General features: G+C 46.8%; 1 protein-coding gene across 7 annotated transcripts in view; it reads left to right on the top strand.

Moving 5' to 3' along the window:
- The window catches only part of Katnip (katanin interacting protein), a 171949-nt gene that overhangs the window by 7414 nt on the left and 138577 nt on the right, over positions 1-25958 (top strand). For 5 of the 7 annotated variants that reach the window (XR_009585450.1, XM_060366866.1, XM_060366869.1 and 2 more), the window contains exon 2: positions 14495-14550. The exons of 1 other annotated variant lie outside the window; for it this stretch is intronic. Coding sequence is in view for 3 of the 6 variants with exons in the window: in XM_060366866.1 (XP_060222849.1) it covers positions 14495-14550 (56 nt within the window). In the remaining 3 variants the exon portion in view is untranslated. Of the gene's footprint in view, positions 1-14494; positions 14551-25958 lie in introns of those variants that run through there. One more of the 7 variants, XM_060366870.1, reaches the window with a different exon arrangement.

Genomic DNA, 25958 nt, shown 5'->3' with positions numbered 1-25958 from the left:
CACAGCTCTGCCCACTCCTATCTGTATCATGTATGGCTCCTCTGTCGTGCTGTAGTGGCAGAGTTGACTGACTTTAGCAGAGAACATATTGTGTCTGAAGCCAAAATACTTATTGTCTGGCCCTGTCCAGAACCAGTTTGCCAACTGCTGCCATAGAGGATCCAATCTGATTGAATTTCTAGATGTCTCAATATGCCACTATGATTGTGCTCATCTTACATAGCTAGAAGCCCACAGAGCAACGGCTTAGCCAAATAGTCTACACTGCAGAATATTACCACTGGCACACCAACTCAGCCTCCCCACAAGACTGGAAAAGAAGAGCCCCTGAGGTAGCTCCCACTGTGGAGCTACCTTAAGCTAATCTTAACTGCCTTTGGCCTCACAAGGTAAGGCCCTGTGACTGTGCCTCTGTTCCCAAGTAAGAGAGAACTACAGAGGAGGAGGGAGGAGCCTCTAAGCACTTTAAGAATGAGGAGATACGACTGCCAGGTGAGCATAGTGGCACACCTAATCACAGCACACAGGAGGCTGAAGCAGGGAGGGTCTTAAGTTTCTGGCCAGCCTGGGCTACATAGACATATCCACCTCAAAAAGCAAAACAAGAAAGTATGCACTCTCATTGTCTCGTGGGGCTTTGAAAAGCCTGGCCCAGGCAGCCACAACTGACTTATTAATGTGTCACCCTTATTTGGAGAATTTCTCTAGAAAAGCAGTCCCTCTCAGTCACAGCTCTACCTTGAGATACCCACTCCTGCCCAGAGCTTTTATACTGGGTTCATAGATAAAGTTCCTCATTCAAAATTGCTTTCACACGAATTCCTGGATATTCCACTCTCGTTATAAGGGGCTTTGGCTACACTGAGCCCTCAAGTGATAACAGTGGTGCCTTGGGGTTTCAGTGCTGGGAAGAAACTCCATGACCATGACAACTCTTGTAAAGGAAAACATTTCATTGGGGCAGGTTTACAGTTTCATAGGTTTTGTCCATTATCATGGCCGAAAACATGGCAGTGTGCAGGCAGACGTGGTATTGGAGGAGGAGCTGAGAGTTCTATGTCTTTTTGGCAGGCAGCAAGGAGAGACTATTCCACACTGGGTGTAGCTTGAGCATAGGAGACTTGTAAGCCCCCACAGTGACATACTTCCTCCAACAAGGCTATATCTTCTAATAGTGCTTCCTTCACCCAAGCATGCAAACACATGAGTCTGTGTGGGCCATTCCTATTCAAACCACAAGGGGCTACCCCCCCTTGACCTTGGATATGTGCTGAAGGTTTGACCTCTTTCTGGCTGGTGGCACAAGTCTTCAAGAGCACACCTGTTTCATGACACATGTTGCAGGCCTTTCCTGTAGGCACCTGAGATTTCTGAGCCACCATGGGCAGCTGTCTGCTCCTGAGCATGTCACATTCTTTCTCAGATTTTTGCCTTCCTTGTGATGCATTCCTGGCCAGCTGTACCCTTTCAGGTCACTCCCGCTTTGCAGACTGTGGTAATGGGCCCTGGCATGCAGAATTACCTCCTCCTGTCCAGGAGCCTCTTCACCAGGCCGAAACAGGACTGGCCTCATGCCCTTCTCTCTGTGGAAGTGGAGACCACTCTTCTGTTGTGTGCTGAGGCCTGGCAAACAGGTGGATTGACATTGTAACCAAGGAGAGATTAGCTTCTTTGTTCCCTGGCTACGCTCCATAAAGTAGACTCATAACTAAGTCTCCAAACATTTTGCATTCCTTTCTCTCTAATGGTCAACTTTAGTTTCCCCAGATGAGGCCTGTAGAACAGTTTAGCCCAGGCTTGATACCATACCTTGGCCGAGCTCCCTTTGCTGTGACCCAGCAACCTCTCCCTTGCTTTTCAGCTAGCATCCCAGCTCTCTAGTTCTCACCCCAGTTGTGTTTACTCCCAACAACTGCCTTGCCATGGAGCCCACTGCTACCTTGAAACCCTTAACTAATAGTTTCTCTAACAATGTAGTATCTATGTATTTGCATGTTTCCTCACCAAGAAACAAAGAGTCGCTTAGGTACATTGTGGGGAGCCATCCGAAATCAAAGGTTAAAGCTGTAAGGAGCCTAATGTCTCTATTTCCAGGGTTCCATTTTGGGGCCTTGAATTGTCTTAGTGCTCAGAGGATTCCAGACATGGGTCACAATTTGTGAGATATGAATGGCCATGTTCTAGACTTGATCTAAAGGACTCCTGTGGCCATGCTTTCTGTTATAGCTGCTCCATCAGTTCCTGTGACTCTCAAGCCCACTTCGCATACTCAGGAATAGTCATTTTTGTGAAGATCTGTTTGCTAGTTTTGCAGAGCACATGATTTCCTTGGCATATGAAACAGAAAGCTGACCATGGTGTTGCCCAGTGTGGCGTGGTGGTACATCTATAAGCCCAGTGCTTGGAAGGTAGAAGCAGGAGGATTAGGAGTTCAAGGCCAGCCTGGGCTGCATATGAGACCCTGTCTAGAAAATTAACAAAACCAAACAAAAAATAAGAATTCCCCTCCGCACAAACCCATACTAACAATATCTCCCTATTAGGCCACTTATAAGAATTATATTCATATGTACAAGGCCAAGGCACAAACAAGTCTGGCCTATGAAGTGCATTTGTGTTAGCTTCATCCTTAAGGATATTGCTCTCATGATCATTTGTTCTGACATATGAGCCAACGATGTTGCTCCAGTGATCATTTCTGACACATGAGCCTTTGCTTTTCCGACATTTTGCTGGAGGGACCAACCCTCTAGACTTTGGACTTGACCGCAGCTGTGGGGAGATAACCAGAAAGGGTAGGAACAGGAATAGGAGAGCACTATGCCATCCGGCAGCTTCTGCTCTTGGCTCCTGACAGCTTGGCCAGGCAGCATGACAGGCCTTGCACCGCCAGATCTTTCAGTTTTTCACGAGTTTAGAACTTGGGATTTTGAGATGTGAAATCTCCCAAGTTTTAACTGTTGGCTAAAAAGATATGTATTTAAAAAAAAAAAAAAAGAGTTATGGAGAATAGATGAACATCTGTGCCCAGATTCAGCTACTGAGTGATTCTTGGATCTAGCCTGATCATCGTTATTTATCAGCTGTGAAGGCTTATGTAAGGCCCAGGGGAGCTGAGAGCCTGACAGTGTTGACTTCCAGGCATGGGGACAGTACACAGATCTGTTTCAGCTCGGCTCCCCTACTCTTTCCCTAGATATCGCTTTTTTATGAACTCTGCCTCTGCCTCTTTTGTTTTAAGCCTGCAGAAGCAAGCTATGAAAACCCATAAAAGAGAGCCAGGCCTCTCCTCCCTCTATGGATGCTCCACTCCCCATCATGCTTCTGCAAAGGAGGAAGTAGGACCGAGCTTGTGGATTGAACTGGGGATGTGTGTGAAAATTCTGATATTAAAAAAATGAGCTAGCTTCTCCATCCCACAGCACCTCTTCTCTCTATTTGTAGGGAGAAAGAGGGATGCTGGACGTTCAGTATATGGTCAGTAAAATCAGCTGAAGCAGGAGGATTGTCATTTCAAAGCCAGCTGGGCTTCCTAAAGAGACCCTGTCTCCACAGACTAAACCAAATCAAAACAAAGTCCCCTGAAAAAGGTCTGTCTGGGGAAGGCGTGCACCTTTTCATCAGGGTTCTTTAGGGATCCACGCACTTTTCAAGGCAGTTGAATAGGTCATTTGGGAGTCACCTTGTCTTGTGTGGCAAGCGCAGGGCTGGAAGAGGCCAGCTGGGTTGTAGAAGGAGAATGGATTCCATAATTTATATGACTCACATAGACCAGAATCCATTTCAGTCTGGGAATTCTGTTTTCACAGAAGCCACTTGTTATGTTACAGAACTGTGGTTTTTTTCTTACCTTACTCGTTTCCCAGTGGTTTCCAAAGGTGTCTCAAACATATTCAATCATACTGTTTCACTACACCAGAAAGTGGTGGGAGGTAGGCAGGATGATTGGGAACCGGTCAGGTCCAGAAATCACTTCTCATAGAAGTTGATCATGCCCTTCCCAGCACTGTCCATTCATCCCAGAAACATCTGCTGATGCCAACTACTGGCTAGGCACCATTTCAAGTGTAGAGAATTGAGTTTTCATAAAGCCCTGTGGAAGCCTTGGTGGAAGAGACAGACCATGCACACAGGAGAAGCAAAAGGAAGGTAGCCAAGTGTGGTGATGTGTGCCTTTTGCCCTACCTCTCAGGAGGCAGAGACAGGTAGATCTCTGTGAGCTCAAGGCCAGCCTAGTCTACTTAACAAGTTGTAGGCCTGCTTCATGGTTGAGACCTTGTCTCAAAAAAACAAACAGTGCTCATTGAAGATTATGGTAGGAGGCCTGGGGGTGATTTCACTAGAGGAGTCATATCCCTTTGAGCTAAAAGCTATTTGATAAGGAGGAGCTGAGTAAGGTCCAGGAGACAAATGGCCCACACTCAGGGAATGAAAGAGGGCCATAGAGGAGTCTGGCATGCAAGGAGCAAAATAAAGATGATGAGAGGACAGGAGTGAGAGCTCAGGGGATCTGAGATGCCCCAGGCAGGTCCATGCAGAGCCTGTTCAATCAGAGCATGGTTTGGGTTGTCTGCTCCACAAAGGGAACAGAAGGTAAGCTGATGAGTGATAATGGTCTCTCTACAAATTTTTCTGCTGTGGTTTTCTGGCTGAGGCTGAGGCTGGAACCCAGGGCCTTGCACCTCTGAGGTGCAAGGGCCCCACCTCTGAGCTTCTGTTGTTGTTTTTAGATTTTTATTCTATTTGTGCATGTATGCATATGTGTGCGTGTCCATGGAGGTCAAAGGATAAGCTGTGAGAATCATTGTCTTTCTACCATTTGTGTGTGTGCATGTGCCTGTGTGTGTACTTGTGTATATGGAGGTCAGAGGATAAGTTGTAGGAGTCATTCTCTTTCTACCATGTTGTGCCCATGTCCCTCCCCCTATCCTCCATGTGTGTTTGTGTGTACCTGTGTACACGTGTTCATGGAGGTCTGAGGATAAGGTTGTGGGAGTCATTCTCTTTGTACCATGTGGGTCCTAGGATTGGAACTCAGTTCTTCAGGTTTGGCAGCAAGTTCCTTTCCTGCTGAGCCATCTTGCTGGCCCTGAGCTTCTACTGAGCCGCTACTGGAAAATCTGGGCAAGAATGGAGGCTGGGAGCTGGGTATGATGGTGAACACCTGGAACCCCAGCATTGAGGAAGCCGAGGCATGAGGACTGTGAGTTTGAGTCCAGCTTGGGCTACAGAGTGAGATCCTATATGGCAAGGGGGTGGAGGGAGTCCAGGGGTTAGAAGAGGGACAGTGGAGAAGATTGAATAAGTCTGGGGTATATGTGGGCACCAGGGTTCTTCAGAACAAGCCAGGATCCCTGAATGTCAGTAGATCTGGCCCGAGGGATATAAACCTCCCAGTTTATAGGCTTATAACTTCCTAGGTTTCTGCATACTCTTTCTTGCCCCTGACAGTGAACTTCAGTGGAACTGTGACTGATCAGACCCCTTGACAGGTAAGCCCTGCCACTCAGGGCTGGCGGTCTCAGCCGCTGTGCTTCCTTGTCCTGCTCTTAGACATTTGGGTGTGAGGCTGCAAGCTGGTGCAAAGAATTCTGTGCAGGTTATAAATAACCACTTCCAGCTGCCAGCTGCGATTTAGATTTGGAAGGGAGAGGAGGGTCTTAGCATGACTTGTTTATCTCAGGTAATTTGGCAGTAAACTGGGCCCTGGGAATTCTAGTTACAAGGAAAATGCAAAGGAACAGCAACAGGAATATATGGTTTCAGGCTTTCAGAATGGAGAGTAGCTTAAAGGCCCAGCTCTATCTGGGGGTGCATGGAAGCAAAGGGAGCCTTTAATGTGGCTCCTGCTCTTGTCTAGTGGATTTCTGGCAGACCCTTAAGTCTCAAAAGGGGCTCTAGGACTTAGAAGTAAAGAAATGTTGTCCCTGCGTATCTACAGGACCTTGCTTTGGGACCCCAGTGGTGAAGTCCCTTTTCTCTTGTTTCCTGTGGCCCCACTGCAGTCCCAGCACCTCCAGTGTGCTGTGAACACTGAGAGCAGTTCACGCAGTGTTTAGAAGACAATGACAAGGGAAGTGTGGCACATGGTAAGGGGCTTCCCCACATAGTCGCTCTTTGCTGTTTATCGGATCCCCACAGGTGGGCCTGTAGATGGGAGGGGCCGACTGCAACTGGGAAAGAAGTGATTTCCCTGTTTCCTGCCTAGTCACTGGTGTATTCCTGGAAGAGACGCCACGACTACAGCAACTCACAAAGAAAGCATTTAATTGGGGGCTTACTTAGAGTTTCAGAGGCTCAGTCTATGGCCGTCATGGCAGGAGACATGGCGGCAGGTGGGTAGGCAGGCATGGGGTTCAGAGAGCTTATATCCTGATCCATACTCGGGAGAGAGCCAGCCCAAGCCCACCTGCAGTGACTCGCTTCCTCCAAGAACACCGTACCTCTCAATCCTTTTCAAGCAGTGCCTCTCCCTAGAGACTAAGCACTCAACTGTCGGAGCCCGTGGGGGCCAATCTCACTCAAACCACAGCAGTGACCTGTTGGAAAGTGAAGACATTGATCAGGCCAGTGGGATGGCTCAGTGGGTAAAAATGATTGTCACCAAGCCCGAGGACCTGAGTTTGACCCCTGGAGCCAACATGATAAAAGGAGAAAACCTGTTTCCACGTGTTCTCTAAATTCTGGATTAGCTCCCCCCCTACACATACACGCGTGGAAAATAAATGTAGTAAAAATAATTATTAAACTCAGGAGGCAGGCATATCTCTTTAAGTTCAAGGCCAGCCTGGTCAATAATGTAAGTTCCAGGATAGCAAGGGTTGTTACACAGAGAAACCCTATCTCAATAATAATAATAGTAATAATAATAAATTTGGCAGTATTTAAAAATCAAAACACTGAATTAATAACTTCCCTGGGAGCACTCTGGGAGGCAGTGGCAGGAGGATTGCTATGAGTTCGAGGCCAGCCTGGTCTATAAAGCAAGTCCAGGTCAGCCAAGGCTACACAGAGAAACACTGTCTGGAAAAATGCCAAAAAGGAACAACAACAACAGCAACAGCAAAACCAAACAACTTCTCTGGGAAAATAAAAACTGACAAAACAAGCCAGGTGTGGTAGTGCACACCTGTAATCTCAGTGCATGGGGAGGCCGAGGCAGGAGGACTGCACAGAGTTCAAGGTCAGCCTGGGTTACAGAGTCTTTAATAACAACAACAGTAATAAAGCTAGCAAGAGAAGGCCCACATTCTTACATAGGAATCAGTGGTTGGAGCTAAGCACAAAGGAGGCTGGACAGCTCTCCACACTGGGGTTTGGTTTTGTTTTTTTGAGATTGGTTTTCTCTGTTTCAGCCTTGGCTGTACTGGAACAGCTTTGTAGACCAGGCTGTCCTCTAACTCACAGAGATCTGCCTGCCTCTGCCTCCCGCGTGCAGGTGTGCACCATCCCTGCCTGACCACTGTTTTAATCTGCCATGGAGCTGCTTTACCCACGTAACTGTTATGTGTTTGTTTACCGTGCAGTAGGTGGAAGCCAGAATCAGGGTTCAAAGGCTTGCAGGAAGTTGAAGTGGGGCAGAGGGTGCGTGGGGCATGGGTAAATGACACTGGCTCTTGAGGACTGTGCTGACACCACACTTATCAGATTCCCTTCCTTGCTCTGGGACTTTGGGCAAGTCATTTTACTTTTTTGACCTAGAGCTTTATAGTTGAAAGTGTAGAATTTCAAAAGCCACAGTGATGGGAGGCTCAGTGCTGGTGAAAGATCTTCAGCCACGATGGGACAGGTCTTGACTGGCCTTCTTTAATCTTTTCCTATTTCCCTTCCTTATCTTCCCTAGCCATTCCGTAAAACCTTTGCCCTCAAATTAGTGCAAGATTACCATAGGGTTAGCTAAGAAACTGTTGTTAGTATATTTTGTCATCCCTTCATTCTTATCTCTGTGCATGCCACACCAGGGTGATCTCTTGAGGGATTCATCCTTCTACAAATGTGTGTTCTTCTAGCAAGCTCCCAGGCATGAAGTTCACGGAGCTGCTCCATGTCCTCAACAGACTCCCTCTAAGCCCTCACAGGCTTCCCATGGGAAAGCCTTTAGCACTTCTCATGTGTTATGTTTTCCTGAATTTTTATTTTTTATTTATATTTGATATGTGTATGTGCATGTTTATATTTGTGTGGGCACAGCGTGTATGTGTGTTATGTGTGTGTGTAGGGGGGGGTTGCCTGTGTTTGTGGAGTTCCAAAGTTGATGTTGAGAATCATTCCAACTCTTCTGCCTTATTTATTGAGACAGGGTCTCTCAGTATAACCCAGGGCTTGCTGATGTAGCTGGTGTCACTGGCATCTTGCTCTGGGGGGACCCCCCCCCCCCCCGTCTCTGCCTTCTGAGGCTAGAAGAGGCCTTCCATGCCCACCTGGCACTTGTGCAGGTTCAAGGGACCAAACTCCATTTAATCCCTGAGCCATCTTCACAGCTCATACTTTTATTTCCTCCCTCCATCCTTCTATCCCTCCTTTTCTCCCCCTCTTTTCCCCCTCCCTCCCTTTAAAGGATTTGTTTGCTTTTGTTTTATAAGTGTTTTATCTGCATGTATATCTGAGCACCACATGTATGCAGTGCCCACAGAAGCCAGAAGAGGCCATCAGCTTCCCTAGACCTGGAGTTACAGACAGTTGGATGCTAGGAACTGCATCCAAGTCCTCTCACAAACAGCCAGTGCTTTTACCTACTGAGCTGTCCCTCAGTTGCTTGTTAGCTGTGGCCATCTTAGAGGAGTATAGAATACATCATCTGAACTTGTACACTCTCCCAGCTGTTGTCTGTTTGTTTACTTTTTACTTAATTATGTTTTCTAGTCACTTTTACTTTCAGTACTGACCATTGAACTCTAGGCTTTATACATGCAAGGCAAAGCACTCCACCACTGCGCTCCAACCCTCTTTCAGCTTTTTATCCTGTGGCTTGCCAAGCTTATCCAGTAGTTCACCACTGAGGCAGCTGCCCTCAGAGGCCAGAGAGGGTGTCAAAGCCCCTGGGGTTTCCCTTCCAGGCAGTTGTGAGCTACCTGACATGAGTGCTGGGAACCAAACTCAGGTCCTCTGCAAGGACACTGTGTGCTCTCAGTCACTGAACCATTTCTACAGACACATACACACACACACACACACACACACACACACATACACACATACACACACACACACACACACATACACACATACACACACACACACACATACACACATACACACACACACATACACACACACACACACACACACACACACACACACTTCCTGCTTGTAGAAGTTGTGGACTGCACAGCAAGTTTCCCGTAAAGACTTGCCAGCTCCAAGGGAAAATGGCCGTTGTGCTTCTGAGCATGTTGCCAATATGTTCTCCAAAGGAGCTGAGCCATTCTGTGTTCCACCCAGCAAGGCCTTTCTTAGCTCCTTTTCATTTTTCTCAGGCTGTTAGGTGAGAAGGGTAATTTTAATATAAATTAAATTGCATGAACACACAGAAAATACAACATGAACCATCATACTTTGACAACAGAAAATAAGTTGGTCTCATTGGGTACAACATGGAAGCACCATCACTCTCCTGGAGACAAACAAGTCCTTTATTCTAGTTCCTGTGGTGGACTCTGTGGCCCAGGCTTTCTGTGCTGTGGGATTTGCATGAGTCACCTTTATTCTCCAAAGCCCTGAAGGGAGAGTGAATGCCAAGCCTGCCCCTCCACGGTTGGCATTTGTTCCAGATCTTCTCAGGAAGCCATCTGGTGGGAAGGGAACGCCAGCTTCACCAGGGAGCCATTTGCTTCTAATCTCCTTATTAATTGCTCTGGGAACCCGAGACAGATTAAATGCTGCATCATAGAATGACTTCTTCTCTCACACTCCTCCCCAGCACTTTGCTGTATTGTCTTTGTTCGTAGGCTTGGCTTAATGACCTGGCTGAGGGACAGTGACACATAGAGATTAAGGCCGTCCACCACCGGGGCTGCCCTACTCACCGGCTTTGTGATATTGAGCAAGTGTCCCGGCCTCTTTGGATCTCATGGCCTTATCTGACACTGGATAATAGCAATGTCAATTTCCTAAGCAGCTGGGAGGTGTCAGTGAGTTGATACATGTTCCCAGCTTGGAGCCTAGTGCCTGGCACCTGCTAAACTCTGACCACAGTAGTAACCCATGGTGGTGATGATCATGCTGCCAGTGCCAGTGATGGTGACGACAGTTAAGTGCACACTTTAATGACAGTTGGTAAGCCTTTCAGTCATTCACCTGCAGTTTACCTCCCCTTACTTCATTGGTTTATACCAGTGACAATAATAAGCATTTCTCTAAAGCAAGAATTATTCAATCTCCAGCACCGATAAAAGTAATGTAAAAGAGCAAGCCTTTGGCCAACTCTGGCCTGCTGCCTGCTTTTGAAAATAAAGATTTATTGGAACAGTTATGCTGTTTAATTGCCTATTACACATGGCTACTTTTCCTCTACAGTGGCAAAGTATCCGTGCCAGATATTATAGTCTTAAGACCTTATGCATTACATAGTCAATAATGCTTTCTGTATGGCCTTTTATAGAAGGTGTTTACTGATCCCTGGCTAACAAAAGTGTCTGTGAGGGTTCAGGAAGAACACAGCTGATGCAGACAGGTGGCTAGTGCAGCAGAACTGTGGCATCCGGGTGCTGACCTTCCATGAATGCAGAACCACTCTCTTGCCTGTATCTTCACCTCTTTCCCCTGCCCAACTAGAGAAAAATAGAGGGAGCAGCTGACTAGGAATAGCTTAATGAGGGGTGTAATAAAGAAATACTTTGCATGTGTATTTTTATCATGTACTATATATTTCCACACGCACCAGATTTTACACATGTGCATTAGTCCCCAGCAGTGGGTCTAAAAAGCTGTGCCCTGTCCATTGTGAATGGTATAAGCTCATTTTCAAGGGTAATTCTGACACGATTTTCCTCTTGCCTGATGACTTCAGATGAAGACATGGCTCCCACTAAAGGTGGCAGTGAATATTATGTACATCTAGAGCAAAGTAAAACTGAAGTGTCAGATCCTAACCACTGACAATAAATCCGAAGTGCAGATAAAGCCCGTCTCAAGCCATAAACGGGAGAAAACGTGTTCTATTTACAAAAGCTCAGCAGGTTCACGTCTCTTTTCATTTCCCTAGGCACACATCTGTCCTCTAAAGCAAAGCACACACGTAGCATTTACATCTGGCCTTATTTATTGCTCTGGAGCTGATGTAGGCAGGTCACCTTGCAGAGGAACACCCCTTTCATTTTGCAGGCAGTGGATATTGATATTAATGTCACCTTTACCCACTTCTCTCTCTCTTGGTTGTTGTGAGAATAAATGAGCTACAGGTAGGAGGACACTCTGAGATGCCAGATGCAGCAGGCGGGTGTGGAGGAATCTGAATATGTCCCTTCTCTTCTTGCTGAGAAGTGGTCATCATGGAGCTACCTGCAGGAGAGAGAGAGGCTCCTGGGTGTAAGGACCCAGTCAGCTTCTAGGGAGGTTAGACGCAAATGTTCATAATTAGAGTGCATTATCTGCACTGGAAGATAAGCAAATTATTTTCCACTTTAATGAATAAAGACACTTCTAATTAACTCCAGAAGAGAAATGTGCCTTCAAGTTTTACCCAGTAGTTAAAGTTTGTGTGTGTGGCCCACCTTTAAGTTTTGTTTTCACTGTGTTAAAACTTCATTTTGTTTTCCTTGTGTGTGTATGTGGTGTGGTGATGGAGCATAGAGCCTTATATGAGCCAGACAGGCACTCTGCTGCTGTTAGGCCATTCTCCAGCCTGTAACGGAATTTTAGGAGCTGAACAGCAAATCCAGTGATGGTTGACTGACTCACCTTTCTTTCATTTTATTTATTTCTCACTATGTGGTGGGAGTTGACCTTAAACCCACAGTAATCTACTTCTACCTTCCAAGCACCGAGATGAAAGGCATGTGCCATCACCTCTAGCTTTAACACCATCAGGAGACAGCTACACCCCAGAGAGCCTGGAGCTTAGCAAGGGTTCCAAGGTGCTCTGTTCTCCCAGAGCAGAGCTTTGGTTGGTGTGACTGACGAAGGAAGGGCCTTGCCAGACTTAGGCTGTTCCACTTGGCCCTAACAGCCCTCCCACCCCTGCCTTACCCTAGGCCAGCACTGTCCCTCTGTGTACGTACCTTGGTCTTTTGGCATCTCTGGCCTCCAGCCCTTGTAGTCTCTTCCAGGCCCAGACCCATGTGGGTCTGCTTTGTGTGGGCAGACTAGACTGCCTGTCCTTTTTGGACATCCCAAGGATCTGCTTGGAATCCACATGGTGAACACTGGGTGTCATGAATCCATAATTAAATTAGCCCAATAACTAGATCTCCTGATTCTTAGACTCTGCTCTTTTTTTTTTTTTTTTTGGTTGCCTTGATTTGTATATAAATTAGCAAACACTGTGTTTGGTAGGGGCATGGGTGGACTGGTGCCTATGAAGGCTAGAAGAGGGTGTCTGAACACCTGAACCTGGAGTTATAGGTGGTTGTAAGCTGCCTGGCATGGGTGCTGGGAATTGAACTTAGGTCCTCTGCAAGAACAATATGTGCTTTTAGCCCCTGAGACATCTCTCCAGCCCAAAATCTTTATTTATTTTTTAAAAAAGCAGTTCCGTATTCACATCAAAATTAAGTAGAATGTACAGAATTCCCATATAACTCCCATCTTCACATAAACCCTCCCTCATCATCATTTTTGTGGTGTCGGGGATGAAGCCTAGGGCCTTGCCTATGTTAGACAAGTACCTTGTCACTGTATATCTCCCTAGTCTGTCCACCACGGACACTCCATGTCACAGTGTCTTATTCTAGGCTCCTTAAAGATTACTGAATCCTAAATAGTTTGTTGTCTTAAGGTGGAAAGAGAAACATACACTGTGAGAAAAGCTTCAAGGGTGTGTCTGTGGATCACAAAGCGTGCTGGAGTTTCATATTATGCCCTACTGTCCTGGCATGCTGCCACCTCTTTCTGTCAGTCCCAGGGCAGGTGACCCAGGGCTATGTATGGCGTCAAAGCTCACGAACAGGATTAGCCCTGCCTTGACCCTTTCTATGTGTCTCCAAAACAAGTGCCTGGGTTGGGCGTCATCTCTGGGATGACGTACTGAGATTTGGAGCATAGGGTTACATATGGTCATGGTTGCCCCAGGGCTTTAGCCCTGTGAACTGTGGCAAGAGGAAAAGACAAAGGCTAGGTTAAGGGGTCATTGTGAACAGAGCAGATGTGTTGCCAGGTTTCTGTTACTGTAACAAATGCCTGAGAATATCAGTTTATAAAGAGGAAATGTTTGTTTGAGCTCACAGTTTTGGAGGTTTTAGTCATAGTCTCTTGGTCCGTTGACTTTGGGCCTGTGGTAAAGCAGCAACAGCATAGTGGGAACATTTGGAGGATGCTCCCTCATGGTGGCCAGGAAGCGAAGAGAGAGGAGGAAGGGCTTGATTCCCAATAAGACCTAACTTCCCTGGACTGGGCCCTACCATCAAAAGGTCTTACCACCTTGTAATAGCCCCATAAGCTGGGGCTAAAGCTTCACGCAGCATCTTGGTCGCTTTTCTTGTTGCTGAGACAAAATACCTGAAATCAACAACTTAAGGAAGGAAAGGTTTAACTTTGGCTCACAGTGTGAGGTTCATTGTGTCAGTGGAGGCATGAAAACAGTAGTGGCTCTGTTAGTAGCATTCTCCTATGAGGCCTTGGCTATTTCCATGGCATATACCACGAAGCAGAGAGCACAGGCCAGAACCAGGTGTGGATATAGTTTGCAAAGGCCAAGGCCCTACCTCTTCCATCCAGATCCTACTCCTAAACATGTGAAAACATGCTTTTGGAAGGATGCATTTGCAGGAGATGATGTCTATTGAATTTACACATACCTTCAAATGCTAGTCTAAGGCGTTTTGAGAAAAGCAACGATTCTCTCTGAAATTGCCCATTATGTGAAGCGCATGTGATTACCGCTAATTCACTTCTGCACATCACCTGAGCTGTGAGTCTGGGGTTTGGTGCAGCACCTCAGAATGCACCCACCTAAGTTTATGGCTATGCCCACGGCAGAAGGCATTTTTTATGGAAGGCGTTTTATGTAATTCCAAACAATCTAATAGAAATGTAATTCGACAGGGAAAACTACAGTCCCCCGGCCCTTTCAGAGTGCAGATAATGGCCCAGATTAAAGGGCTGGAGCTTTGTTCATTACAGTCAAATACTGTGAGTGTGTGAATTACCATTTTCCTTGCCGTTGGTCCATTTCAAAAGTGTGCCATTTTCCCATTATAATAACATGCTACATTTTCTTAGAATCATCTCATTTTGATTGGTCCTGTCTTTTCAGTTTGCAAATAAAAAGCTTTTGCAGTGATAAACTAGTTGTTCCCAAGCAGCCTTAATCTCTGCTTCTGCTTTTGAACTGCTACAGGTCAGGCCCTGCGGAAGGTGGAGAGAAGCCGGTCCTGCTCTCGGGAGAGAAAAGAGGTAACTCCATCCACTGCTATTTGCAAGAGCCGGAGACTGAGAGGGTGAACAGGCATTCTGTGACCATCTCCTCCTTTCTCTTGAAGAGCGTTCCTAGCCTGAGTCCTGGGCCAACTGAGAGCTGGCAGCTGGACTTGTTGACTGCTTGTCACTTGTAATAATGCTCTTTCTCAGAGCACATCTGTCTTGGTGTGACACTCACTCCAGATTTCATCGGCTTAGAACAACAGCTATACTCTTGCTTCCTGAGTCTATAGTCAGCAGCCTGGCCTCCTTTGGGTTTTTGCTGACAGGCCAGACTCCCTGCTCTCAGTACGGCTCACTTGTGTCTGTGGAGCCTGCTGGGTAGCTGTCAAGGTACCTCATTCTCCACATGCTGTCTCCTTCAGCAAACCAATCAAGTTTGCTCAGTGGGGCTAAGAGGACAGGGTGCCAGCTGCAAAACCTCCTGAGTCTTGGGTTTCCAAAGGGTAGGGGGTCACTTCTGTCACTTCTAAGAATGAAAGGTTGTTTTTTAAGCTCAGCTGAGTCTAGGAGCAAGCCATAGGGCAGGCCAGGTTTAAAGGTGGGGAAAAAAAAAAGAGGGGAAAGGGGTAGAGAAATAGGCTTTTTTTTTTTTTTCCCTAAGACAGGAGCTCTTAGCCCAGATAGACAAATAGTCTAGAACTTGAAATATAGCCCAGGCTGGCCTTACACTGGAGACTCTCCTGCTCTTAAGTTCTGGAATTACAAGTGTGCCACCACACTGGAGACTAGGTCTCACCTCTTGTCTTTTTGGTTGTGAGCCTTTAATGGCTGAGCCCAAGGATTCACACAGCACGTGACCATTCTTGAAAACTGAGCCTATTTATTTGCTCAGGACTAAAGGATGGTGTGACAAAAGTTGTTATTTGTGGTGTGTACTTGGAAGACAAGTACCCCTTGACCATTGCACTACCATTATAGGGTAGAGAAAGTGGGATTGCAGGGCAGAAACCACATTCCCTAACCCTGTCTGCAGTATCAAGAAAGGCTTTGCTGGGCTAGAGAGATGGGATCAACAGTTAAGTGTGAGCATTGGTCTTCCAGAGAACCAGAATGGGGTTCCCAGCATCTACATAGGGTGGCTCACAACCACTCTAGCTCCAAATCTGACACTCTATCCTGGTGTCCACAGATGCCTGCACTCATATACACATTCCCAAATAGGCACACACATACACATAGTTCAATAAATAAATCTTAAATAAAATTAATCTTAAGAAAAGAAAGAAGGAAGGAAGAGAGAAGAAAGGCAGGCTTTTTAAGAGCTATGTGGATAGGCCTAAAATCTTGAAAGGCTGAGGAATGATGTTCAAGGTCAGCCTAGCATGTATAGCAAGGCCTTGTCTAAAGAAACATGAAAAGAAAGAAGTCTTTGCAGAAAAGGTGATAGTCAGGCTGCCTCTTGAAGAATGAGTAGGGGTCTTTTAGTCCGAGGAAACAACATAGTCAAAGTTGGAGAGACATGAATAAAGAAAACAGAAGACCTTTAAAGCTCAGGTAGGCAGGAAGTGGCATAAGGACCATATGTTACCATCGGGCTCCTTGATCAAGTCCCATGTCCCTGAGAGAGGAAAAGGGTGGGGATGTAAGGAATAAAGCGAGCTTCCTGTTCCTTCTTTCTCTGCCCTCTCTTAGCAACAGAACCTCCTAATTACCACTTTCCCAGCAGCTCCATTGTGCCAATTGCCTGAGAGCTTTTCAGATCATTTCTCTTCTAAAAAGTGCTTGAAGTGAAAAACAAAACATGAAGCTGTTTATCTCAACGCCCAGGTTTAATTCTGAAAGATATTTAAGATGGCTTCAGGCCCTCTGAAAAAGAGAGTGCCGACTGACTGTCTCAACAGGCTTCTGGTTTGCTTAGAAAAATCAAGAACAAAGCTAATAGCACATTGCTGCTTAGGGGACTCCCTCCCTGGTCCCTCTCCATCCTGCCTCTCTGTACCCCTTTCCTCACTACTTGGTGGCACTGTGTGCCTTATGCAGATTACCAGCCTCAGATCGAGCAATGTCACATGAAAGGTAAGGCAAAGACAGGAATTCTCTTTGTTAGGGTTGGTTGGAACAGTCAGCTGGGCACACATGCCATGTTTCTTCCTCACTGAAGTTCTGTGGGCTACTCCCTCCTCAGAGAGTGAAAATGCAGTTTCTGCCTGGGTCAGATGGTGACTCTACCTGTGTGGGGTCATGAGCTGACACAGTGAGGGGTGGTGTGTGTGGGTCCCAGTGAGCTTGCCAGGCCGCCTTCAACCCAGGCCGCCTTCAAAAAGTAGTGCTGTTTGACTCATGTCCTATTGCAGTTCTCTCTCTCTCTCCCTTCCTCTCTCCCACCCCCCCTCTTTTCCTTTTCTTTCTTTCTCCTGTGTGTGTGTATGGGTGTGGGTGCGTGCGTGTGCATATGGGTGAGTGTATGCAGGTGCACCTGTGGGGAGGCCCAAAGTTAAAGTTGAATGTATTACTCGACTATTATCATCATTCCTTTATAAAAACAGGGTCTCTCCCTGAACTCTGAGTTTGCCTATTTTTTCTAGTCTAGCTAGCCAGCATGCCCCAGGGATCCTCTGTCCCTGCCTCCCAGGTGCTGGAATTACATAGGTGGTTGCTACCCCTGCCAGGCTTTTGTGTTGGCTCTGGGGAATCAGAATTCTTGTCTTCACACTTGTGAGGCAAATGCTTGTTTTATTCACTGAAACATCTCTCCAGCCCCTGAACCTGAGCACCTCCCACCTCTGCCTCTAGAGCGCTGGGATTACAGGGTTGTTCAAAGCACCTGGCCTAACTGCCAGTTTTCAGCTCTTCTGCTAGGTCTCCTCAGACTAGTTAATCATGCTCTGGGTGTGGATCCAGACATCCCAGTGTGTTAAGTGCAGTGCCCACATGCAGCCGAGGATGAGAATGAGCTTCCAGAGTGTGAGGCACCCGAGCCTGCTGAAGATAGGCTCCCTGTGTACTGTGTACACTCTGCCTGCACCCGGCCCCTCAGCCACCACTGGCTCTAGATACCACAGACACAGGTCCAGAGGGGGAATGATGGGCAACCCAGAAGTACCCATATAAAGCCACCAGGCTCCAAAGGAAGGAAAAGCTGCCTGGAAGAGGTGCGGACTGCCATAGTTGGTTCTGAAATGTCCCTTGATGGTTGCTTTGCAGCTATAAATACTTTCAGTTCAGTTGCTAAAAATATTCTTGGCCTTGCCTCTAACAAGTATTCATGGTTCCTGCCTGTAGAGATTATGTAGTGTTTATGGCCTCTGGTCATGAATTATTAATGATTTTGAAATTGTGGCCATTGTAGTTCACTCAAAAATCATTAGGAAGCAAATTTGTCATACAGTGCTTAAGAAAAAAGTGAGAGAAAATTCCAGAGGAGACAGTCATTTTTGTTCACCATCTAACCTAACCCTCCCATCTCTCAGTGTGCACACTGCTGACCAGGGCACATGGTAATGGGGACGTGTCCCCCTGCTGCACAGGAACCCCTGCAGCTCTCTGCATTAGGGCCTCCATGTACACTGAGGGCCATAGTGTAGGTTTCAGAGTCATGTAGATCTCATAGCGGGGCAGGTGACCTCTGGTCCCTCGAGTCCTCTCACTTTTTTCGACAATGCTATCCAAGGAGAGCTAGTACGTAGTGCGTCTACGTAGTTCAATTCTAGGGACAGTTGCTCCATAGTGTCCCATGAATGTTTGGCTGTCTGCTGTGTACATGTCGACAGGGAGAAAGCCCACAGTTACACTTCTTCCTGTAGTGGCTTTTCTGGCTCAGGTGAGGCTTTAGATGGACTCTAGCCTTCCTACTTCCTGGATAGTGTCCCCAGGTAAATGAGCCCTTTTTAGGCTACCTCTTGGGCCTCCACTCTTAACCCCTCCATGAGCCTCTTGTGATAATGGACTGCAGTTGCCTGGAGATTCTAAAAACCAGTCATCTGCGTGTTCCTTTGTAAAGAGCGGGAAAAGCCATTTAACTCTCCCATTTATAGACCTGAAGCTTGCCTGCTTGTGCGTGCATGCACACTCTCACACACCATTCCTCTGGTTCCTCTGGGTGCAAGATTAAAGAAGCGTCCTTCTTTTCCCAGGCAAAGTAGGAGAGACCTGGATCTCAGGAACTAGCCCCCTCTATCACTTCAGTGTGCCACCAAGAGCAGGCTCCCACTTCCACTCGTTGCTCTCTTGATGCTTTTGGAGTCACTGTTCCTATCTAGGAGCCCTATTCAGAGGCCAGTGGGGAGAGCGGGACCAGTCATCTAATCAGTGCTGGAGATATTTTGGCGAGGAAGCTGGGGATACAGCTCATGAAGAGCACTTACCTCATGTGCCTGAGTTCAATCTCAGCACAGCAATAAAAAAGAAATAGTTGAAGGTTTACTATGCTCCTGATAGCAGTTCAGAAGTTCCCTTTCCAGGAGATGAACACTAATGTGTCCTTCCAACTAAGTAGTCAAAGATGTCCTGTTCCTATCCACCTACTCTCTCTTCTTGGTGGTTTTGTGTGCACGTGGGAGCTGTGTGTGCATGTGCTTGCATGTCAGATGATATCTTGGGTGATGCTCCTCAGGTGCTGTCCATCATTTTGTTCTTTTTTGGGGGTTCAGTCTCTCATAGTTCTGGAGTCCACTAAATAGGCCAAAGAGAACCAGGTAGCTGCCTGTCACCTGCCCAGCACTGGGGTTGCAAATCTGTGCTAACATACCTGACTGTCTAATTAAAAAAAAAAAAAAAAATCAGGTTCTAGGGATTGAACTCAGATCCTGGTCCTTGGGCCTGCAAAGCAAGCACAATAATAATTGAACCATCTCCCTAGTGAAAATGGGCACAGTAAAGAAACGAAAATAGATCTTCTGTGGGTGAAAAGGGAAAACTTTTATTCCAAATTGCCAAGGCAACGAGAAGGGACAGAGAAATATTTCCAGGGTCAAATGGGAATGGGAGAAAGGGGTCTTGTGAGTTGGGGTGGGACTTGTGTGCTAGGGTTGAGGTAGCATTTGACCTTAACAAGTTGAAAGGTACCGCAGCCATAAGTTAATGGAGAGCCACATGTTCCTCTTGCCAGAAATAAGCAGGAACTTTCTTCAAGTCCCTGGGGAATTGAGGGCTTTTGTCTAAATGTCCAACCTTGAAAAAGGACTTTTTTAGGGGACCATATACCCAGTCTTTAGTAACACAATAGTGTGTGTGGTTTCTCCTGTTGCTTTGCTTTGTGTTGTTTGTTTTTAGGGGGAGGAAAGGGTTTATTTCAGCTTACACTTCCAGGTAACAGTCCACCAGTGAAGAATGTCTCTCTTCTTTTAAATTGTGGTGTTATGGATCATTCCCAGGGCCTCCAGCATCTGCACTAATTCCCAACTCCAACAGGTCTCTCTCTCTCTCTCTCTCTCTCTCTCTCTCTCTCTCTCTCCTTCCCTGCCCCTTCTCTCTCCCTCCTACCTTCTTGCTTTTCACACCTAACCTATCTTGGAAGACATCCTATAGCAGGGCGTGTAGACTGCTTTTGTTCTTTTTATGGCGTCTTTCTTTTTCACCGCAGAAGTACTACAACATGATCCTCTGTTTGAAAACTTTAGAGAGAAATGTGTTTCATTTTCTTAGATCTGGAAGGCAGTGCTGTCCCAGCAGGTGCTGCGGAAATACCCTGCAGCACATTCACATATGCCCAGAAAGCATGGCTAGCAGAGCAAGTGGGGTCCATACAGTCTGCACATTGCATGTTAGCTCAGGTTGGATTTGGGTGAGTGTACTACTAGTTCCCATCAGTGACACATTAAAAGTATCTTTTAAAAATTTTTTTGTAATTATATTAATGTACAGAGAACTTAGCAGTGTACATTTAACCCAGCTTAGTGGCGAGTTCTTTAGCCTTTGCCTTTTCCAGCCTGGCAATACAAACCACAGGTTTAGGACCCAGGACGTTGCTCTCCCAGTGGCGGTGGATTTCATCGTATCTGTCATTGTAATCGGTCCCAACAGCTTCCACCAGCTTAGCCATAGCACCCTTGTCTTGTGAGTTAACCTGCGTGAAGGCAACAGTGGTGCCAGTGCCAGTCTTCCTGTGGACCAGCCGCCCCAGCCTGGCCTTTCCCTTGATGACGTAGTAAGGGCCCCCATCTTTCCACACAGGTCAGGCTAGAAAACCACCAGCTCAATGGGGTCTACATCATGGGCAGTTACCACCATCTGAGGCTTCTTGTTCTCCACCAAGGTGGTGACTGTACTGGCCCCTGCTCAAAGGACGGATGGTCTCTTAGTTGGGACGTCCCCTTTCCCAGCAGCTTTCTTCTCAGCATCGGCCAGAAGCCCTTGTTTCTCCTGTTTTGTCTCTGGCCTGTACTTGTGGACAAGCTGAAGCAGCTGGGTAGCTGTTTGCCAGTCTGGGGTCTTGAGTGAACTGGTTAATGGCAGGAGAGATTTTTGAGCTGCTTATAGAGGATGGCCCTTTGCCACTGCAGCCTAATGTAGTGGGGCCATTTGACAAAGCGTGTGAGATCTCTTTTTGGGCTGGATATCCTGTCCAATGCCAAAGTTCTTGGGCCTTTTCTCAAACAAAGGATTTAACTTTTTTTTTTTTTGGCCTCCTGTTTCTTTTTGACAGTGGGGCCTAGGGCCACCTTCTTCCCCATGGTCTTCTTTCTTTTGGATATCTTGCTGGGCTAGAGGAGAGCCATTAAAAATATCTGAAGGAATAATCTAGAGCAGGAATTTACTACACGTGCAAAAGTAGCCAAAGGTGAATTCCTTAGACTAGAATCAATGGATCAAATTCTGTATGCTTTATTGAAGGCAATGTTTCCAGTCCATCTGCTAATAGTGCTTAAGAACGGCAGAGTTCTTGGTTGCTGACCACCTCTAGAGTGTTGGCCAGAATCAAGTGTGTCAGGCTTTGGCAGCAGCGCTTGCACTGAGCCTTATGGACCACTCCAAGTTTCCCAGGCTACTTGTCTCATTGTGGATGGCAGCAGGGCAGCTTGCTTGAGGACTTGCAGGTGTGTCTAGAAGCTCAATTTTGAGAGCCATTTAACCCTTAGCTCAGTGAGAGCTGCAATTCTTGTAGTTTCCAGTGCCACCAACCATCCAGCAGCCCATACATCCTTCCTTCCCTGACTTAAGTCTCAGTATCCTGGCATCTTGGCCTTCTGGGTGACTAAGAGCTGTCCATCCTCCCTCATATGTATAAGATCTTGTCTTTTGAAAAAAACATGTTCAGGCTGGTCACGGTGGTACATGCCTTTAATCCCAGCACTCAGGGATGCAGAGGCAGGTGGATCAACGTGAGTTTGATGCCAGCCTAGTCTACAAAGCGAGTCCGGGATAGCTAAGGCTACACAGAGAAACCCTGTTTTCTTTTGTTTCAAAACAAAATAAAAGCCAACGAACGACCACCACCAACAAAAACATGTTTAGACTCGGGCTGAGGCTTAGTGCTAGAAAGTGTGCTTGCCTAGCATGTGCAAGACTCCAGGTTTGATCAGTAGCATAAAAAGAAGAAAAAGGAGGAGGAGGAAAAGGAGATAGCACTGGAAAAGGAAAGGAACAAGGGACCACGGAGAATGCATGCTGCATCACTAGAGCCTGCTGTGACAGTCGACTTTCCAAATGTGCACTTTTATGGGAATGAAACCTTTTAGTGCTTATTTCTGGGCAAAGAAGAATGAAATCCATTTTGGATTCAACTGCCAAATGCATTTCCAGTGTGAAATTAGCATTGTCTGTCTTTCTGTACTGTGAGGTCCCGTTCTCTGTAGGTTTTGAGAAATTGTCCAGCAGTCCCCTAGTCATGGCACCTTGGGGCTTTAAACAGGGCAAGCAAGTCATGCAGTAAGGTAGGAAGCTATAACCACTGCAGTGAGTGCCCCCGGTCCAGCTCTAGGACTCCACATCCCTCTCTAGGGTAGGGGTAATACAGAACTGGTGCCATGGGGTTATTAGTAAGTATTGTAGGAGTCTTGTATGTCTCAGGAACACCGTAGATATTTAAGATTGTAATTTAGGGCTTGCAGGAGCAAAGGAGCATGTTTGGAAGGCAAATGCCTTTAAAGCCAAGAAGGCCAGGCTGGCCTTAATGGCCTGAGTTCAATCTCAGGGACCCACATGGTAGAGAGGACAGAGTGCCACAAGTTGTTCTGTGACCTACACAGAACGTATCAACACATAAACACACACACAAATAAATACAGAAGTAAGTAAATAAATAAGAGCAAATGTGAAAAATTGTTTCAAAGCCAAGAGACAGTGGAAGTCTTTTCAGGAGAGAGCTGAACACAGACGAGCCCAGTGTTTGTTACCGTGTAGTGCCATCAGAGTGCAGCCATAAATCCTTCCTGTAGGACTTACCTTACCTCTGAATCCCAGAAGCCCTGAAACCTCTGGGAGCTGCAGGAGATAGATCTACAAACCCAGCCCCCAAAACCCTAGTTGAACAAGGGCAAGGGCACGACTCACATGCCAAACAGCAAAGAGAATCAATTTCTGATAAAACGCCAGGACGGAGATTGACATGTCTAAAACCTTTCTGGTATCAGCTTAGCTCCCAGCACAAGATTAAACTCTAGGAAAAAACCCCTCAGAGAGCTGCAATTTCTGAGCAGAAAGAGTCTGTTTTGGATAAGCAATGTGCCCTTGTACAGAGCATCATCAAAGTCTCTTCTATCCTCAGATCTGAGGCATGAAATTGCCTTTAACGCTTCCCCCTCCCTCCACTTGGAAAAGTCAGTGTGTGGAATATAGAATGGGATTAGAACAGGAAACGGTGCAGTCTAAGGAAAGGTGGTGCCTGAGAGTGTCTATCAGAAAAGATTTCTCCAGGGTGAAAGCAGTTACCTGACAGTGGACAACAACCACATGGTCCCAATCCTGCTGCCATCCTGACATGAGGACGCTTCCTCCCCTCTGTGCTTTAGATCTCTGGTCATTTAGGTTGGACAAAAGCCAGTGGCTTCAACTTTACTAGGATCCATAGTCTGTGGGCCCTGGGCCCTGCATACGTTATAGAAGTCCTTACACTAGCTTCATCCAAAAGGGGGATTGCAGCCTCGCATTGCTGAAAACTTCAGAGATAGACAACATCAGTGTCTGGGCTAGGGTTTCTGTTGCTGTGATGAAACACCATAAGCAAAAGTAACTTGGGGTGGAAAAGCAGTATTTCCCTTACCCTTCTGTATCACAATTCATCATTGAAGACTGTCAGGACAGGAACTCAAATGGGGCAGGAACCTCGGGGCAGGAGCTGATGCAGAGGCCAAGGAGTGCTGCTTACAGCCTTGCTTCCATGGCTTGCCCAGCCTGCTTTCTCTTAGCACCCGGAACCACCAGCCCAGGATGGCACCATCTACAGTGGGCTAGACTCTTCCACCTCAAACATCAATTAAAAAAGGAAAAGAAAAGAAAAGAAAAAGAAAAAAAAAGAAAAGAAAAGAAAAGAAAAGAAAAGAAAAGAAAAAAGAAAGCATCACAGGCTTTTCCACAGGCCGGTCTAGTTGGGGCATTTTCTCAACTGAGGTTCCCGCTTCCGAAAGGACTCTAGCTTGTGTCAGGTTGATATAGAACTAGCCAGCACAATCAGGTATGTTTGGATCCAAAGGTTCATCCTCAGTCCCTCTGGGCTTCTCCTTTTCCATGGCAATCTACTCCTGATACAGACAATTCCCTGTCTGTAGCAAGATGGCTGTCAGCTACCCCACGCTTACTTCGTAAAGGCTAACGTTTGCTGGGGCTGGATTCAGAGAGCTTGACAATGAGTCCTGGTTCCCCTATTCCTCAGGAAGCTTGAACACCATGGAGCCTTAGTTGTTTCATATGTAGGCTGGCGATGGACACAGTAGCAACCTCACTGGGAACTGCAGACTTAGAATCCTACCTGACTTAATGTAGCCCTGAGTAAGTGAGTGGTGCTGTGCTCCCTCACCTTCCCCTCCTCCTTCTTTCTGACAGTGCCTTCACTCTCAGCAATTTTAGCAGAAGGACGAGGGCATTGGCCAAGTTGAGTGCCCAGACTGAGACCCACCAGCCAGGCCACAAGGGTAGGGTGAGGAGTCCCACATTAACATAGTTAGAAAGAGATAATTTCCCCAAAGAAAATTAGTTTGTCATCCACAGAAGACTGGGGAAATATAGTGGGCAGGCAAAGGCCGGCCATTGAGCACATGGCCCCTTTGTGACAGGACTAATGAAGCTAACAGGCGGCCATAGTTGTTCACAGCAGCTTCCACCCCAAGAGTCAGTCTCCGCTCACTGCCCTCAGCACTATTGTCCTGCTCTTGACGTGAGAAGTTGGGGCTCAGGGTGTGGCCCACCTGCCTCCAGTAGCCCAGCACATACAGGGCTGAGCCAGTATGCTTTGTTGTGTACCACCTGAGAAAGGGGTGCCAGCATGAGGCCCTTTGGGCGCATTCTTCCCCGACACTCAGTTTCTCTGTATGTAGAAAGGTGCTCCGCAGGCCTTCCTTTCCTAGTGGTGGGCAGAGTTGAGAAAGACAAACATCAGGCCCAGCCTGACTTTGGCCTCAAGCTGGATCTCTTCCACACTACCTTCTCTGCTTTCCCTGGACTTTATTGTAGGCTCATAGCTACAAAAAAAAAAAACAAACAAAAGCCCTGGCCTGAGTCTATGGGGTGGTTCATCTGATAGGGGGCAATCATCTGATGCCTCCTCCAACCACAGGGGTAGTTAAACAACAGCGGGTTCTGATCAGAGGCCATTGAACTTCCTAAGTATTTGAAGTGATTGTGTATCTCCCTGTCACACATAGTCTCTACTTCCAGGGGCCCTGTGGATATGAGAAAGTACAGGCTGTATTTGGCGTTTGTGTGCAACCTACACATTATACACCTATGTCACATCTAGATGGCTTACAGTCCCCAGGGCTGTGTGGATGTCCTGGAAGTGATTGTCATGCTGTGTCTGGGGTCTCTGTGAGGAAACAGTCTCAGGCTGCAGTCACCTGGCATGAGGAAGCTATGGCTCATGCTTTCTATACACATTGTCAACATCTGTACTCAGGACAGGCTTTGCCATGGGTCTGAGGCATTGGGGTCTTTGACACGTTCATATCAACAATACACATTCAGTCATACACATCCCAATAGAGAGAGCTGACATTTCTAAGACAACATCCGCAGTCCACTCATGTGTGCCTGATGAAAAGAGCTGTCATGGCAGAGCCATCCAGATCAAGGTCTGGGTCAGACAGCCAAGACTTGCATACAAGCCACGCCTGTATCCAGCTATACAGTGTCTGGAAGTTTATAGTTTCTCTGTGCCTCAGTTTTCTTATCTGCAGAATGGAGCTGCCAACTTCCTCCTTGTAGAGCTGTAGAGAGAATCAAGAAAGTGGCATGTGGAGTTGTTAGAACAGGATCTGCAGGTGCTGTGTGTTTCCAGTTTTGTTCTGATC

This window comes from Meriones unguiculatus, chromosome 14 (assembly GCF_030254825.1).
Source record: "Meriones unguiculatus strain TT.TT164.6M chromosome 14, Bangor_MerUng_6.1, whole genome shotgun sequence".
NCBI classification, from domain to species: domain Eukaryota; kingdom Metazoa; phylum Chordata; class Mammalia; order Rodentia; family Muridae; genus Meriones; species Meriones unguiculatus.
Note: the sequence above shows the minus strand (reverse complement) of the source record. Positions and strands in the feature narration are given on the sequence as shown.